General features: G+C 39.0%; 1 protein-coding gene across 1 annotated transcript in view; it reads right to left on the minus strand.

The window, feature by feature from the left end:
* The window catches only part of RBPMS (RNA binding protein with multiple splicing), a 113,999-nt gene that overhangs the window by 75,344 nt on the left and 22,621 nt on the right, over positions 1-16,034 (minus strand). The window contains exon 3 of the mRNA XM_011944606.1: positions 125-202. Coding sequence (XP_011799996.1) covers positions 125-202 — 78 coding nt within the window. The remainder of the gene's footprint in view (positions 1-124; positions 203-16,034) is intronic.

The following is a 16,034-nucleotide window of genomic DNA, read 5'->3' on the forward strand; positions in this document are numbered from 1 at the left end:
ACCTTTTAAAAACATCTCTTTATGAAGTGCTTTCTCAAATATTTCATTTCTTGCTCCAAAAAGCCCTCAGGAAGCATACAGACTTTTGTCTCATTTTATAATTTCTGAAAGATAAAAAAGGTACCTTAAATGGTCTGAAAAGCAGATAGAGCTCCCGAGGTTTGATATCCAGAGGAAGGCCACTAACAAATAGGGTCCGGACCTGGAAAAATAAATTTAGGAAGTGATCAAGGGTGTGGACACTCCAGAGAGTTAACTCTCACCTGAAATCTCAAAAACATGTTATTCCAAATGTTCCTCAACTCATACTAAATTCATGCTCTTTCCATGATACAATGAATACTTCCCTGTTAAGATGCCACTAAGCCAACTCTTTTTTTTTTCCTTTTTAAATTTTAGGCGAGACGCAGCTTTCTGTGTAATCTTAAGGTACATTCCCTAAGCCAACACTTGAATATTTCTATATGAATTATTCAGAGTGAATTACATCTAGTTGATTTAAACTTACAAGCTAACTTTTCCCAACTAGCCATTGCACAGTTATAAAAATGTGAAGGATGGGGGAAGGTTCCATATAATTTAAATATTAGCTTAAGAAAAAAATGACATGAGCACAGTAACTCTGCCACTCCTCCGCCCTAAATATATGGTCAATATAATGTGCTTCAAAAACAATTTGTTTCCTCCTGCTTGTTTTGTTGCTGCTTTCCTCATAGGCATTAATTACAACAACTTTAATAAATGTAAAAGTACAGTTAAGCCCAATGCACCTAAATAGTAACCAAAATGCATTAATTCTGCATCTGTTCGGTTACAAAACAGCAGGGCCAACATCACTGACTACTGTTCCCATTGCGTTTTTGTTTTGTTTTGTTTTGCTTTAAACTTTTAAGTACTTGGGTACATGTGCAGCATGTGCAGGTTACAAAGGTAAACACATACCATGGTGGTTTGCTGCACAGATCAACCTATCACCTAGGTATTAAGCCCAGTAACCATTAGCTATTCCTCCTGATGCTCTTCCTCCCCTCAAGCCCCTGACAGGCCCAATGTGTGCTGTTCCCCATCATGTGTCCCTATGCCCTCATCCTTCAGCTCCCACTTGTGAGAATATGTGGTGTTTGGTTTTCTGTTCCTTTGTTAGTTTGCTGAGGATAATGACTTACAGCTCCACCCATGTTCCTGCAAAGGACATGACCTCGTTCCCTTTTGTGGCTGCATAGTATTCCATGGTGTATATGTACATTTTCTTTATCCAGTCTATCACTGATGGGTATTTGGGTTGATTCCATGATTTTGCTATTGTGAATAGTGCTGCAATGAACATACATGTGCATGTATCTTCCTAACAGAATGACATATATTCCTTTGGGTATATATCCAGTAATGGGATTGCTGGGTCAAATGGTACTTCTGCTTCTACATCTTTGAGGAATCGCTATACTGTCTTCCACCCATTGTGTTTAAGGCACAATCAACACCTAGGCCTACCATGACCAAGGTACCTGGCCACGGTGCCACTAATAAAAGTCATTCAAGACACATATGTAAACGCATATAGTGCAAAGTGTAGGGTGTACACTATGTGCTTAGTGTCTACTAAAATACAGAACACAGGGGAAACACCAGAGAAAGCATCTGAATAAGAATCTAAAGAACGGGCATTTACCAAATAGAGCCAAAAGATGAGGTGGGATGCCTAAGAATCACAGGCAGCATTCACCAAGGCAGTGAAGTAGAGGAAGAAAAAAAGTAGAGGAAGAAAAAGGCAGTGAAGTAGAGGAAAAAAAGAAAAAAAAGAGTAGCAAGGAGTAGCTACTGAATTATCATCATATTTTCTATTTCTTTTTCTCTACTCACACGGATGCAACATGACTGAAAATTTGATGCTCAACTGTTCAATTGTTAACCATGTATATACATGGAAGATTTTTTCCTCAGTGAAAGACAGGGAGAATATTAGACAGACAGACAGACAGTGTGCTACCATGTCTGGCTAATTTTTTGGAAAGATGGGGTTTCACCATGTTGCCCAGGCTGATCTCAAACTCCTGAGCTCAAGAGATCCGCCCATCTTGGCCTCCCACAGTGCAGGGATTACAGATATAAGCCACCTTGCCTAGCTTTAGGCTTTTTGTGAGATTCCCAACACTTTTCATTGCTTATTGTTTTACAGAAGTGCGAATCACCAAGCAAGGCCTTTTATTGACCCAGCACAGTACCCAGTAAAATGTCATGCCATTTGCATGTGTGTTTGATAAACACTATAATGATGTAAATAGCCCCAGAATTCTGAATGCCTTATTTTATGATGTATAAACAGCTTTATTGAGGTTATGATTGATATATAATAAACTACACATCTTGAAAGTGTATGATTTTATGTTTTGACATATGTATAACCTAAGAAACATCACAACCAAGACAATCTATCACCACCAGAAGTTTATTCATGCCCCTTTAATCCTTCCTCTCACTCTGTCCCACCATCCTCCATCCCTAGGCAATCACTGCTCTGGTCTCTTTATATATATGTTTCAAACACTTACACAGAGGGAACCACAGAGTATGTACTCTTTTCATCTGGCTTCTTTCCCTTAGCATGAAGTGAAATTTACTTTGAGATTCATCTATGTTGTTGAATGTATCAACAGTCTATTCCTTTTTATTACTGAGAAGTATTCTGGAGTGTGGATACACCACAATTTGTTTATCCATTCACATGCTGACAGACATTTAGGTTATTCTAGCTTTGGCTTTTACAAATAAAATGGCTTTGAACATTCATGTACAAATCTTTGTATGGATGTATACTTACTTTCTTTTTGGATAAACACCTAGAAGTGGAATGCCTATATATGAAAGGTACATGGTTTTTTTTATGCCCATCAATTCCTTGTTTTATGGTTCACAACATGGTAAATGTTCTGAGTGCACTTAAAACAAATGTGTATTCTGCTGGGGCTGGGTGGAATGATCTATAAGTATCAATTAGGTGAAGTTTGTTGTTCATGTTTTCTGTTATCTTTTGCATCCTCACTTCCAATACCCCCAACTTTGTCACCAGATAAACAAGTTCCTGGGGGTCTTTATGAAGTTGGCCGAGGCAGAATTGCTGACAAGCGTCAAAGATACAAACAGTGAGGAAATCCTGCTAATCCAGTGCGCCCTCCCTGCCACCTGCAACTCTCCTCCCGTAGTCCAGAAAGTGAATACCATGTGTTCTACTTGGTTGTTCTGGTCAGGACAACCTGGGCAGAGCGAGCATATCATCTCCCATTCATTCAGATTTTGGGGAGTGCCTGTTTTCTCTCTGACACTGTGCCAGGTGCTAATGGATTACAGAGATTTCCACAAAAATGATATGGTAAGCAGAACCTACGTTCTAGGTGTCATGGTGCCATTTATCTAGTGGTGCATCTTACCATGTGATAAATATGAATTAGAATTTGAGGAGTTAACCTAGAAAATAAACTCTTATTTATGATATTGTTATAGAGAAAAGGGCTTCATAAATATCAATTTACCAACAGACGTCACTTGAAATCCGGGGATTATCAACAAAAGGTTACTTAATATAAATTAAAGTTCACCTATATCATACAATGAAATACTACACAGCCAATAAAAATGATGTTCAAGAAAAAAGTATATATAGTTCCACTTTGTTTTATAAAGTAGCCAACATATAAGTATTGATAGAGGAAAAAAATTTATCTTATAGTATGTGTACTCAAATGCTTCTATCATTTAGCCCTCAATGGTATAGTAACTGATTTTAATGTTTATTAGCTTATTTGTATTTTCCATCTTTCTAAAATAAATATGCATTAAATACTGTAAGTTTATTTTATTAGGTTGAGAACTACCTCAATTTATTACCTCCCTTTCTTTAAGGGACTAGAGACAAAGTCGATATTTATATCAATATGATATTATAAAGTTTATGGAGGAAATTCTTTCTTAGGTAAATATTCCAAAATGGAAAGTGAAGAGATTCTTATCTTAGTGTTTCAATAGAAAATTGCTATACATAGGGAAAAAGAAAATCCAAGCTCCTGTCAGGCCTAAGTTTGCCATTCACCCACAGATGCCAAGAGGCTCAAAGCAATTCTGTTTTGTTCATCAAAATGGAGGCAGATCAGATGTTTGGCATTTTATTTAAACATGGACGAGACTTAGGTTTCCTAGAATCTCATGAAGTCCACTATTGTTTCAGAAATCTACCAGAATATCTCATCTCACTCACTGAGATATTCTTTCCTCCAGCAGAGCAGACTGACAAGGGGGAAATAATTTTTGAATACTTACATTATGTATTTGATTCCAACTAGAGATCATTTAAATCCAAGAGCATAATGTGCTTGGAATCCTAGAGACCTCCTTAGACTAGGAAAGTCATGAAGCAAGTTTAAAAAAAATCATGAATAATGAATGGAAAAAATAGCTTCCTGAAGATCAAATTCATGCTTTTCTATGGTGATTGGGATCTAGAATCACAGATATTTTTTTTTTTTTCGAGATGGAATCTCGCTTTGTTGCCCAGGCTGGAGTGCAATGGCGCGATCTTGGCTTACTGAGACCTCTGTCTCCTGGGTTCATGCCATTCTCCTGCCTCAGCCTCCCGAGTAGCTGGGATTACAAGTGCTCACCACCACGCTCAGCTAATTTTTGTATTTTTAGTAGAGATGGGGTTTCACCATGTTGGCCAGCCTGGTCTTGAACTCCTGACCTCAGGTGATCTGCCCGTCTTGGCCTCCCAAAGTGCTGGGATTACAGGTGTGAGCCACCGTGCCTGGCCTAGAATCACAGAAATATTTTAAAATATTTTAGTTTCCCTACTCTTATTACCATCATACTTTTCATCTGAGCCACTAAAGGGCACTTCAGAGTTTTGGCTTTGCTAAGCCTACTGAATTCATAAAGACATGATTCCTGCCTTCAGAGAGCTTACTGTCAGTGAAATAAACTGAATATGTAATGGCTGCCTGTGATCACAGAAAGCTTAGCTCATTCACAAAGTAAAAAAAACCCAAGAGTAAGATACAAGCATAAGCAGCATGTAAATCCATGATGAAATATTCATTAACAAAACTGTTCCCCAAAAATAACAAATGAATTACTATGCCAACTGAACTTTGCAGCAAGTCAAAGCATTATCCAGAGCAGCCCTTAGTTTACCAGCATTGTCTATGGACACAGATGTGCCTGGCACTATGCCTTTAGCATCCACAGATGTTTACTTTATGGAACACATGGGGAAACATATTTCTTAGACAAGTACACAACATGCCTCATAGAAGTTCAAGAGATGAAACTGCTGACAGCTTTGTCCCAAAGCGACTCAAAAAGATTTGTGGATGTACCTTCAACTTCCTTTTTACCCCAACAGGACTGAAAGAATAAATGCTAGTAAAAATCATCCTGTGCTGGGCAGAAGAGCAAGAGTGTTCTTGGCTTAGCCATTATCCAGCATTCCTGCAGAGGCTACAGTCAGATTTGGATAAACTGGCCACGTGTTCTTAAATGGCATTGCCAGCTCCCACTAGGAAAGGCAAGACACATTTTATTGACTGGCTTCTCATTTAATAAACTCCGATTCAGTAAGTAAAGTCATTTGTGGCAGTCTTGAGCTTCCCTGGAGAGAAAGGCCAAAAGCAGGCCTTGAAATGGCCCTCTCTTTAATAAACAGCGTATCTAATCTTGTTGGTAATCTAGGCATGAAAATAAAAAGCAATAGAAAAATGCTCCATTTCAGTACACAACAGAGAATAATCACACATACTTTTCAAGTAGCAGCCACATCTGGTAAACACACAGTATCCAAAGACTATGAGCATTTTCTGTGCATGTTCTAGTTTTTCATAAAAGTTTTAAGGTCATCTATCTAGTTGCTCTGAGCTGGCCTCTTGATGTTCCTCTTAAATTCATGGCACTGGGAAACATAACTATCTTCTAATGACTCAGGAATGACTATGTATAGTTACTTATTTGAAACACTCGGAGTAAACCCATGGTGTTAATGGCTATATTCATCTCTCTCTCTGTTAGCTTTCTCTTAATCTACCCATATTCTTTAAGATATAAATGAAGACCCCAAAGCAGCTTTTAAATGTGCTATACGTTTGAATCATTCTTTTGGAGAAACCATTCTTGAAACACACAGTGGATTCACAGATGAAACCTTTCTATGGGCGTTTTAGTTTGAAGGCTGTTTTTTGTAGTGTATAACACAGTCCTAGGCACAGAGTGTATATGTTCTATAAATATCTCTTGACTGATTTAGAAATATACGTAAATCCAAGGATTTACATAATCCTGTATCCATGGAGATGTAAGTATTTGCTTGTAAACAGTTCAGCTGATGACATGGCAAACAAAATAAGATGGCATTTCCCAGTCACAACTGTATCAACAGAGTTACATAACATCAACTGACAAACACCCATATATGGCTAAAAGGCAGGAGAGATTAGTATTATAAGATAAAGATATTTAGAAGGGGGGAAAGGGAAGTAGGATAAAAATGAATCTGAATCAAGGAGAAAAATGTAAGACAGAGACTGAAATCGAGACAGACCCAAAAAGAGAAAGTGCAAAAAAACTTCAGGACTATATAGACCAGAATAGTGATCAATGTATGGTTACTAGGAAAATTGTTCACATTTTAACTTATGGTAATTAAAACATACTTACAAATACATATGTCCAATTTCAACAAATGCAAATTCGTAATTAACAAAGTTTTTTGGAAAAAAAAGAAGCTCAAATTCATTAACTTGCACATTTAAAAAGCTGAGTAAGTAGATATCTAGATTTACTGACATAGAACAAGGTTCATAATTATTAAGGGAAAAAGCAAACAGCAGGAACTGCCCATATCCCCAGTTTAATTCTCTTAGGGTTTTTATAAGTTAGTACATGCTCAAGGGGGAAAAAAAAGGTATTAAAGGAATACATACCAAATTATCTATATGTTAATAGTGGAGAGGAAGGTAGAATTACAGATAAACTTCATTTTATGTATTTATACACTTTGACATTTAAATTACAAGCATAAACAACTACTTTAAAAATGAGAACAAATCCAAGCCCAAATGTATTTCCTTGGTTTGGAAATACAAACTCAGCGTGTCCACTGTCCTTAGAAATATTCTTTCTTATTTTCCTGCCTGTCCTTGATCCTCAGGGACAAGCTTGATCTGGCAAAAATATATTCATGTAACTTGCTTCACATTTCAATTCTGACCAACAGTCAGTATTTACTTTTGAAAAAATAATCCTAACCAAAAAAGGGAACCAGTGACTAAGGTTGCCCCAGGAGCAGAAACATCCTGGTTTCAGTCAAACGAGTATTCTTGCTTTGTGACTGCTCTACTTAGACAAGAACAGAGGGATCACTCCCATTCCAAGACCTATGGCAGTGCCATCCCTCTTCTGACAGACCACGTAATATAAACTTGGGTTTCAGAAACTGAGAAGTTAAGGCCTCCACATAACCGTGCAGCATAAATCTCATAGAGTTGGGTTGTTTTAACACACAAGAGGGGCATCAGAGCCCAGTTTGTAAATTTTACACACTGGTTAAATTCTTTTACTCTTTTTAAATAATCTATAAGTTATTTGTCTACTTTGTAACCATGAGCTGAAACATCAAGTTGCAAGACTCAACCCTGCTGAGGACTGCTGGTCATCTCATTTCCAAAGAAGGCTTTGTTGTCTTGGTATGATTTCCCATTCAGGCCTTGCCACCATGAAAATGGATTACTGCAACCATTAAAATGCTCTGCCAGGCATTTCATTCTGATTGCAGCTCAGCAGAAATGAACTGGCTTTGGTCAAGCTCCAGGTTCTAGTTGGCACTGACTTCAAGAAAAGCAGGTGGTCAAGTTCTTACTTCCTGAAAACGGTCACCTATTGGACTTAAAGACTTGTTCCTTTTCCGTGCCCTGGGAAGGCATGCTTTGGTTCAGGAGATCACATTGCTATAAGTCACCAAGGATTCACTAACCATAGGATTTTAAAAAGGGCCACCGGCCAGGCATGGTGGCTCATGCCTCTAATTCCAGCACTCTGGGAGGCCGAGGCAGGTGGATCATCTGAGGTCAAGAAATGGAGACCAGCCTGACCAACATGGTGAAACCCCGTCTCTACTAAAAATACAAAAATTAGCCGGCATGGTGGTCGGCACCTGTAATCCCAGGTACTTGGGAGGCTGAGGCAGGAGAATCACTTGAACTCGGGAGGCAGAGGTTGCTGTGAGCCGAGATCGCGCCACTGCACTCTAGCCTGGGTGACAGAGCAAAACTGCATCTCAAAAAAAAAAAAAAAGCCACTGTGCTGCTGTTATGGACTCCCAGGTTCCCAGGTTTGGGTCTCATTCTGGTCAGGCTGGAGTGCAGTGGTACGATCATAGCTCACTGCAGCCTACAATGCCTGGGCTCAAGTGATTCTCCCACCTTAGCCAACCAAGTAGCTAGGACTGATGGTGTGTGCCACAACATCCAATTAATCTTACTATGTTTATTTTTTGTAGGGACAAGGTCTTGCCCAAGCTGGTCTCAAACGCCTGGTCTCAAGTGATCTTCACACTTTAGCCTAACAAAGCATTGAGATTATAGGTGTAAGCTATCACACTTAGCCTATTTTAGTATTAATCATTGCTCTTTCCTTTCTAAAAGAAAAAGCCATCCATATATTAATAATCACCCACAGTACATGACTCCCTAGTTTTGAGGAATCCACTAGTATTTACTGTAAGTGACAGTTACTGGCTGACACAATCTGCAGAATAACCAAATTCACACCCTGATTTAGGGCCTATGGAAACCAAGATCCCTTTGCCAAGGTGATCACAAAGTTTTTGGTAGGATGATGGGAAGAAGGAAGACTAATGGGAGCACAGGTGGAAAAGAGAACAATGATGTCCATAATTCATAAAGGCAGGACCTGAGCACTACTCAGGCATGCTTGGGGAATAGGGACAGCAAGTTAGCACTAGGTACACCATATCACTATGTTCAATCTTTGAGGAGTCAATCCCAGCCCAATTCAATGCTGACTTCTAATCAGAATGTTTCATAAGCTCTGACTTTGATAGGACTTCTTTTTTTCTTTTTTTGAGACCGAGTCTTGCTCTGTCACCCAGGCTGGAGTGCAGTGGCTCGATTTCAGCTCACTGCAACCTCTGCCTCCCAGGATCAAGCGATCCTCCTACCTCAGTCAGTCTCCAGAGTAGCTGGGATTACAGGCGCCTGCCATCACACCTGGCTAATTTTTGTATTTTTGGCAGAGACGGGGTTTCACCATGTTGGCCAGGCTGGTCTCAAACTCCTGACCTCAGGTGATCCACCTGCCTTGGCCTCTCAAAGCACTGGGATTACAGGCATGAGCCCTGCCTTGGCCTCTCAAAGCACTGGGATTACAGGCATGAGCCACCACGCCCCACCTGATAGGACTTCTTAAGAAGCAAACTCCAACTCAGGCCATTCCTCATGTCTGCCATATATCTAAAAGGGAAAGAGAAAAGGTGAGAATTCCTAGGGTTTTAAGCTGCCAAAGTATAGGCAAGAGAAATGTCTGTACATGTTAACACTTAACCTTGTTAAGAAATTCCCTTAGTACTCTCAGACACAGAGGGAAAGAGGTATATCAGATACAAATCAAGAATTTAAGGTTTGAATTAGACTAGACAGGAAACTAGCTATATGTGTGTACACATGAGAGAACTTAACCTGAGTATTAGGAAATTCACTGAATGCTGTCAAACAAGAAATATGGTTGTCAAATCCTTAGAGTTCAACAATGAAGTTCCTTATAAAGGCAGGATGCTTCATCCCTTAACTCTGGTCCTGTTCTTACTCCATCCTTTAGTTCTTCTAACTAATTGTTAGGTGACTTGCCCTATTTCAACCCTGGTCAGCCTATGAAATGTTACTTTTCACACGATTTCACTGCATATACTGCTAAAACATTAAGTTTTTTAATGTATACATCAGTCCAGTGTATTATGAACATAAAGTTGCATTCTAATGCCCTAAGGTGCACATGCCCTTATGGTTTAATCCTAAGTACCCTGAAGTTTAATGTCAAAATGATTACCACAATAAAGACTTATCTATGGACTGACAAAATGAAATATAAGTGCAGAATATGAAAAAGATCAAAATTCTAAGACCTCTCTTCCTTTCTTCTTTTGCATAATTTGGTGACTCATTTTACAAATCAGAATTCTTCAAAGAAATGAGTCATTTCACTTCTGTCAAACTACCTAGTTAAAACTAACCCAGACAACACAGAGTTCTTCATGGTCATTTAAAGTACCAGGAAAAAAAAAATTAGACACTAGCAGTTTACAGTTCCAACACTGCCCAGGACTCTCAAGTATTTATTGCTTTTGATATTAGCAATATACAAACTCTGAGGAACTTCATCCCATTGCCAACTTCAGTTTACAATGCATTCTAAAACTATGCACCGTGCTTCTAACAATTAGAGAAGGTGTGAACTAGAAAGCTGGGGTGGGGGGAGGTTTATTTCCCAATATTTAGTTATCAGAAATTATCCCAATATATAGTTTAAATTTCTTGGTGCCAGGTCAGTTAGTTCGCCTTTAAACTGAAAGTTCTTTCCCGTATGACAGTGAGCATCCCAGTACCTGGCAGGAGGTGATCAGTATCTATCAACTAAATGAGTGAATGTAAAAATTGAGTGAAAGTACTAAACCAGATATAAAAGAGAGAGCCATATCACTCATGAATATCTAGATATGAACACGTAAGTATGAAGAAAGTCATTAAAACTTTTTTTATTTTAAAGAAACAGGTTGTACGGGCGCAATCATAGCTCACTGCGGCCTCAACCTCCTCGGCTCAAAAAGATCCTCCTGCCTAAGCTTGCCAAGTAGCTGAGACAACAGGTACTCACAGCGGGCCTGGCTAATTTTTTTGTTCTCTGTATTTGTGGAAATGAGTTCTCCCTATGCTGCCTAGACTGGTCTTGAACTCTTGGGATCAAGTGATCCTCCTGCCTCCACCTCCCCAAGTCCTGGGATTACAGGCAAGGGGCCACCAAACCTTGTGAGTTCGAGTATGTACTCAAGAGGTTAAGTGCTCAAAGCATATGGTTCACAGAACAACCACAAACACATGGAGTCTGCTGGGATTCAAACCCAGTTTCTGCAACTCACAAGGTATGCACTTGGACAAATCACTTAACATTTCCGTTCCTAAGTTTCCTCATATTAAACTATGTCCACAATTTCTTTGATATTCCTCCCTTAAAGAAGTGGAGCGTAATCCCCTTCACCTTTAGCATAGTGAAACCTCATCTCTACTAAAAATACAAAACTTAGCTGGGCGTAGTGGCAGATACCTATAAACCCAGCTACTCAGGAGGCTGAGGCAGGAAAACCACTTGAACCCAGAAGGAGGAGAATGGAGTGAGTCGAGATTGCATCACTACACTCTAGCCTGGGTGACAGAGCAAGACCCTGTCTCCAAAAAAAAGAAAAAAAGTATAATGTTACTTAATTTCATAATATTACTGATTTGTTTAATCATCACTTTTTATTGTAGTATATGATATTTTAGCTACTTTATATTTACATTAAAATCCATACCTGATTGTATCTCATATGACACAAAAACAATGATAATACTGGTGCTGGTGAAGATACAGAGAAACAGAATCTCTCACATATATTGCTGTTGGGAATGCAAAAAGGTACAACCACACTAGAAAACAGGTTCTTATCAAACTATGCAATTTCCAAACAATCTAGCAATTGTACCCTTGGGTACCTATTCTAAAGAAATAAAAACTCATGTTCACACAAAAACCTGAATGGTTAAACAAACTAGATATATACGTAACATGGGCTACTAGTCAGCAATGAGAATAAATAAACTACTAATACAAGCAACAACTTGAATGACTCTCAAGGGAATTACACTAAGTAAAAAAAGCCAAATCTCTAAAGATTACATAAGGCATAATCCCACTTATCTAACATACTCAAAAGCAACCTCAGGGATCTTTGTAGTGGGGACTTGTTCCCCACTAACTTGACTGTAGTGGTGTATCCATGAACCTACACATATAATAAAACTTCACAGAAACAAAATTAGTGGATTATATCAACTTCTTGATTGTGACATTGTGCTACAATTTTCTAAGATGTTACCACAGGCAGAAATTAGGCAAAGGGCACAAGTGATCTCTCTGTATTCTTAGAACTGTACGTGAGGCAGGACGCGGTGGCTCACGTCTGTAATCCCAGCACTTTGGGAGGCCAAGACAGATGGAAAACGAGGTCAGGAGATCAAGACCATCCTGGCTAACATGGTGAAACCCCGTCTCCACTAAAAAATACAAAAAAATTAGCCGGGCGTGGCGGCATGCGCCTATAGTTCCAGCTACTCAGGAGGCGGAGACAGGAGAACCACTTGAACCCAGGAGGCAGAGGTTGCAATGAGCCGAGACAGGGCCACTGCACTCCAGCCTGGGCGACAGGGCGAGGCTCCGCCTCCCAAAAACAAACAAACAAACAAAAACTGTATATGAAACTACGATGAGGTCAAATTTAAAAGTTTAGTTAAGCAAATTTCAGTATCCATTAAATAAATTTTAATATTTAAAACTTTTGAAGAAAAATTGTCCCTAAAAGTTATCAAGTCACTTTTTATTAGGTGCCTATTTAGATTAAAACTATATAAATCACTTGTTTATGATGCCATAATGCTGTCAGGAATAAATAATTATATCATCATCAATGAAGAGATTGGTATCAGTTGGTAAAGCTAGGCAGTAGAAGCTATGCAGTTAGGTGTGCATATGCATTTCTATTTTAAAGTCCCACCAGAAGACTGGTCTTTTTCCCGTTATTATTATTATTATTTTTTAGATGGGGTCTCACCTTCACCCAGGCTGGAATGCAGCGGTGTGATCACGGCTCACTATAAACTCCACCTACCAGACTCAAGAGATCCTCCCCCACCTCAGCTTCCCAAGTAGATGGGACCACAGGTGTATGCCACCATGCCTGGCTAATTTTTTGTATTTTTGGTAGAGAAATACAAAATGTCAAAACATTTATTGAACTCCTGAGCTCAAGTGATCTACCCAGCTCAGCCTCCCAAAGTGCTGAGATTACAGGCGTGAGCCACCACACCCAGCTCCATTAATTTTTAATTTACTAGATGTAATAATCTAAAAGGCAATAAAATAAACATGACTCTTTAAAAAAAAAAAGAGGTATTTCAACTTATAATTTTCCTGATTTGTTTAATCACTACTTTTTATGGTAGTGTAAGAAATCTTAGCTACAGTCTGCTTTAACATCTAGACTTAATTCCAGATGTATCTCACGTAATATAGAAAATAAATAGCAAGAATATAAATGTAAAATATTTTGAAGCTAATACCAGGAAAAAGACTAAGAGGGTCAAGCCTCGGGACGTTCACAGAGCACAGATGTTTATGTAGCCTAACAGGGCTTTGGTGAGCTCTCTACTAGGAATCACCCGCTTCTCTAAAACTGTTCCTACAGAAAAATTCCATTCAGCCACTATTTAGACCACCACATGGCTGAAATACAAGTTTTTAGAACATAAAATTTTACATTAGTGCCTTTCTCTAATTCACAAACTAATTTACTTAATACTATAAAGCCCAGTGCTGATAACGAGTACTTCCAGTAAAAGAACAAACTTCCATTTTTAAGTTTAGATATTTGTAAGTTTGGATTGTTAGTTTAGATTAGCTTCTCCAATTGTATGCATTTCAAATTTCAGAATATATTCAATACATTTAGGCTACAATTAATATGCCCCAGCCTACTTAGTACTCTCCACCAAAGACATATTTGTTTGATCTGATAACCATCTAATTATATCTGTTAACTATTTATGTGGTTGTATGAATCAAGTCAATATTAAGTTTATATGCTGCTTATACGCGTGTGTAATTATGTAAAGAGACACAGATCTTACAAGACTTGCTATGATGTAAAACTAGCAATGTTATGTGCCTGCTGGAAACAACAAAGATAACAAATGTGAGGAAAAAAAAGGCGAGGTTTGTGGTTGAAAAATAACCTAGGTTAGCATGATTATATGTGCTTTTTAAATTGATCTAAAGTATTTTTTTAAAGTTTATTGAGATATTTAATCTGGCATTATATAAATTTTCAATGACTATAATGGGAGGAAAAGACCGTTAAATTGAGGACTGTGGTTTAAATCATGCTTCTGTTTTAAAACAAACTGTTGAGGGCTTAGGGACTGATCTTGTTGGGCCTCAGTTCCTTATTTATGAAATGAAAGTGTGTAAGACTTGATCTCCAAGTTCCATTCCAACTCCACAGGTATAACGAAAGGCTTTTGTTAAAAGCATACAGAGGTCACAAAACACCAGGTGGGAAGACCTAGTTCTTGCCATTGAGAACCTGTCAATCAAGCCATTTTTCACCATTTATTTAAAATGTACAATCTATTTATGGTTCATGTAATAATTAAAACAGAATGAAGCTGGGCAGTGTTCATGCCTGTAGTCCCAGCTACTCAGGAGGCTGAGTTCAAGGAAAGCCTGAGCAACAGAGATCCCATTATCTAAAAACAAAGAACAAAACCAAAAAACCCCACTTGGTGCAGTGGCTCATGCCTGTAATCCTAGCACTTTGGGAGGCCAAGGTGGGAGAATGCTTGAGGTCAGGAGTTCGAGACCAGCCTGGCCAACATGGTGTAACCCCATCTCTACTAAAAATACAAAAATTAGCCAGGTGTGGTGGCACACGCCTGTAATCCCAGCTATTCAGGAGGCTGAGGCAGGAGAATCACTTGAACCCAGGAGGTGGCGGTTGCAGTGAGTGGAGATTGTGCCACTGCACCCCACCTTGGCTGACAGAACGAGACGCCATCTCAAAAAAAAAGGCCCACATGCTGGGTGTGGTGGCTCATGCCTATAATCCCATCACTTTGGGAGGCAACAAAGTGAGACCCTATCTTTACAAAAGCTAGCTCTGGATGTGGTGGTCCACGCCTTTGGTCCCAGCTACACAGGAGACTGAGGCAGGAGGATCACCTGAGCCCAAGGAGCTTGAGGCTGCAGAGAGCCATGTTTGCACCACTGCACTCCAACCTGAGTGACAGTGAGACCTTGTCTCAAAACAGCAACAACAGTGTCTGAGGCCACAAATTTAAAGAATTTAGCACAGAACTGCCAGTGCAAAACAAGGTAAATGAAAACTGCAGAATTACTGATGTGCAACCAGTTCATCACAGACGCTGACCTAACAGCCAAGACTAAATCTACTTGTTTTTCTTTTTTTTTCTTGTGAAATAATTACTCAGCAGACCATAGTGTTAAAGCTATAAACTCTGGAGTCAGATTGCCTGGGTTTGAATCCCAGCTCCAACACCAATTAGCTAAGCAATCTTGGACCAACTATTAATTAAATGAGTGCTTAGTGTCATCTGCAAAATAGGAATAACAAAACCTTCCTCATAGGGTTGCTAAGAGGAATAAATCAGTGAATATTTGTAGAACCTTCAGAAAAGTACCTGACAGGCAGACTAAGTATGACCCAAAGTGTTGTTAAACAAATTCTGTAGGCCCTCCATATCTGTGGGTTCCACATCATGGATTCAACCAACCACAGATCAAAAGTATTCTGAGGAAAAAAAAATGCATCTGTAATGAACATGTACAGACTTTTTTGGGTCATCATTCCCTAAACATTATAGTATACCTATTTACATAGCATTTATATCATATTAGCTATTATAAGTAATCCAGAGATGATGCAAATATACAGGAGGATGTGCATAGGTTATATGCAAATACCACACCCATTATATCAGAGACTTGGGCATCCAGGTTTTGGTATCCTCAGAAGTCCTGGAACCGATCCCCCACAAATACTGAGGGATGAATATATAGAGGAATCCTCAAGTGCTACCTTGTTACACTTTCTGCTAGCAGGGACAGAAAAAGTACTTAAAGAATGTAAATCAAGGCCAGGGCGGTGGCTCACG

The sequence above is a fragment of the Colobus angolensis genome, unplaced genomic scaffold (assembly GCF_000951035.1).
Source record: "Colobus angolensis palliatus isolate OR3802 unplaced genomic scaffold, Cang.pa_1.0 Scaffold233, whole genome shotgun sequence".
Taxonomy (NCBI): Eukaryota; Metazoa; Chordata; class Mammalia; order Primates; family Cercopithecidae; genus Colobus; species Colobus angolensis.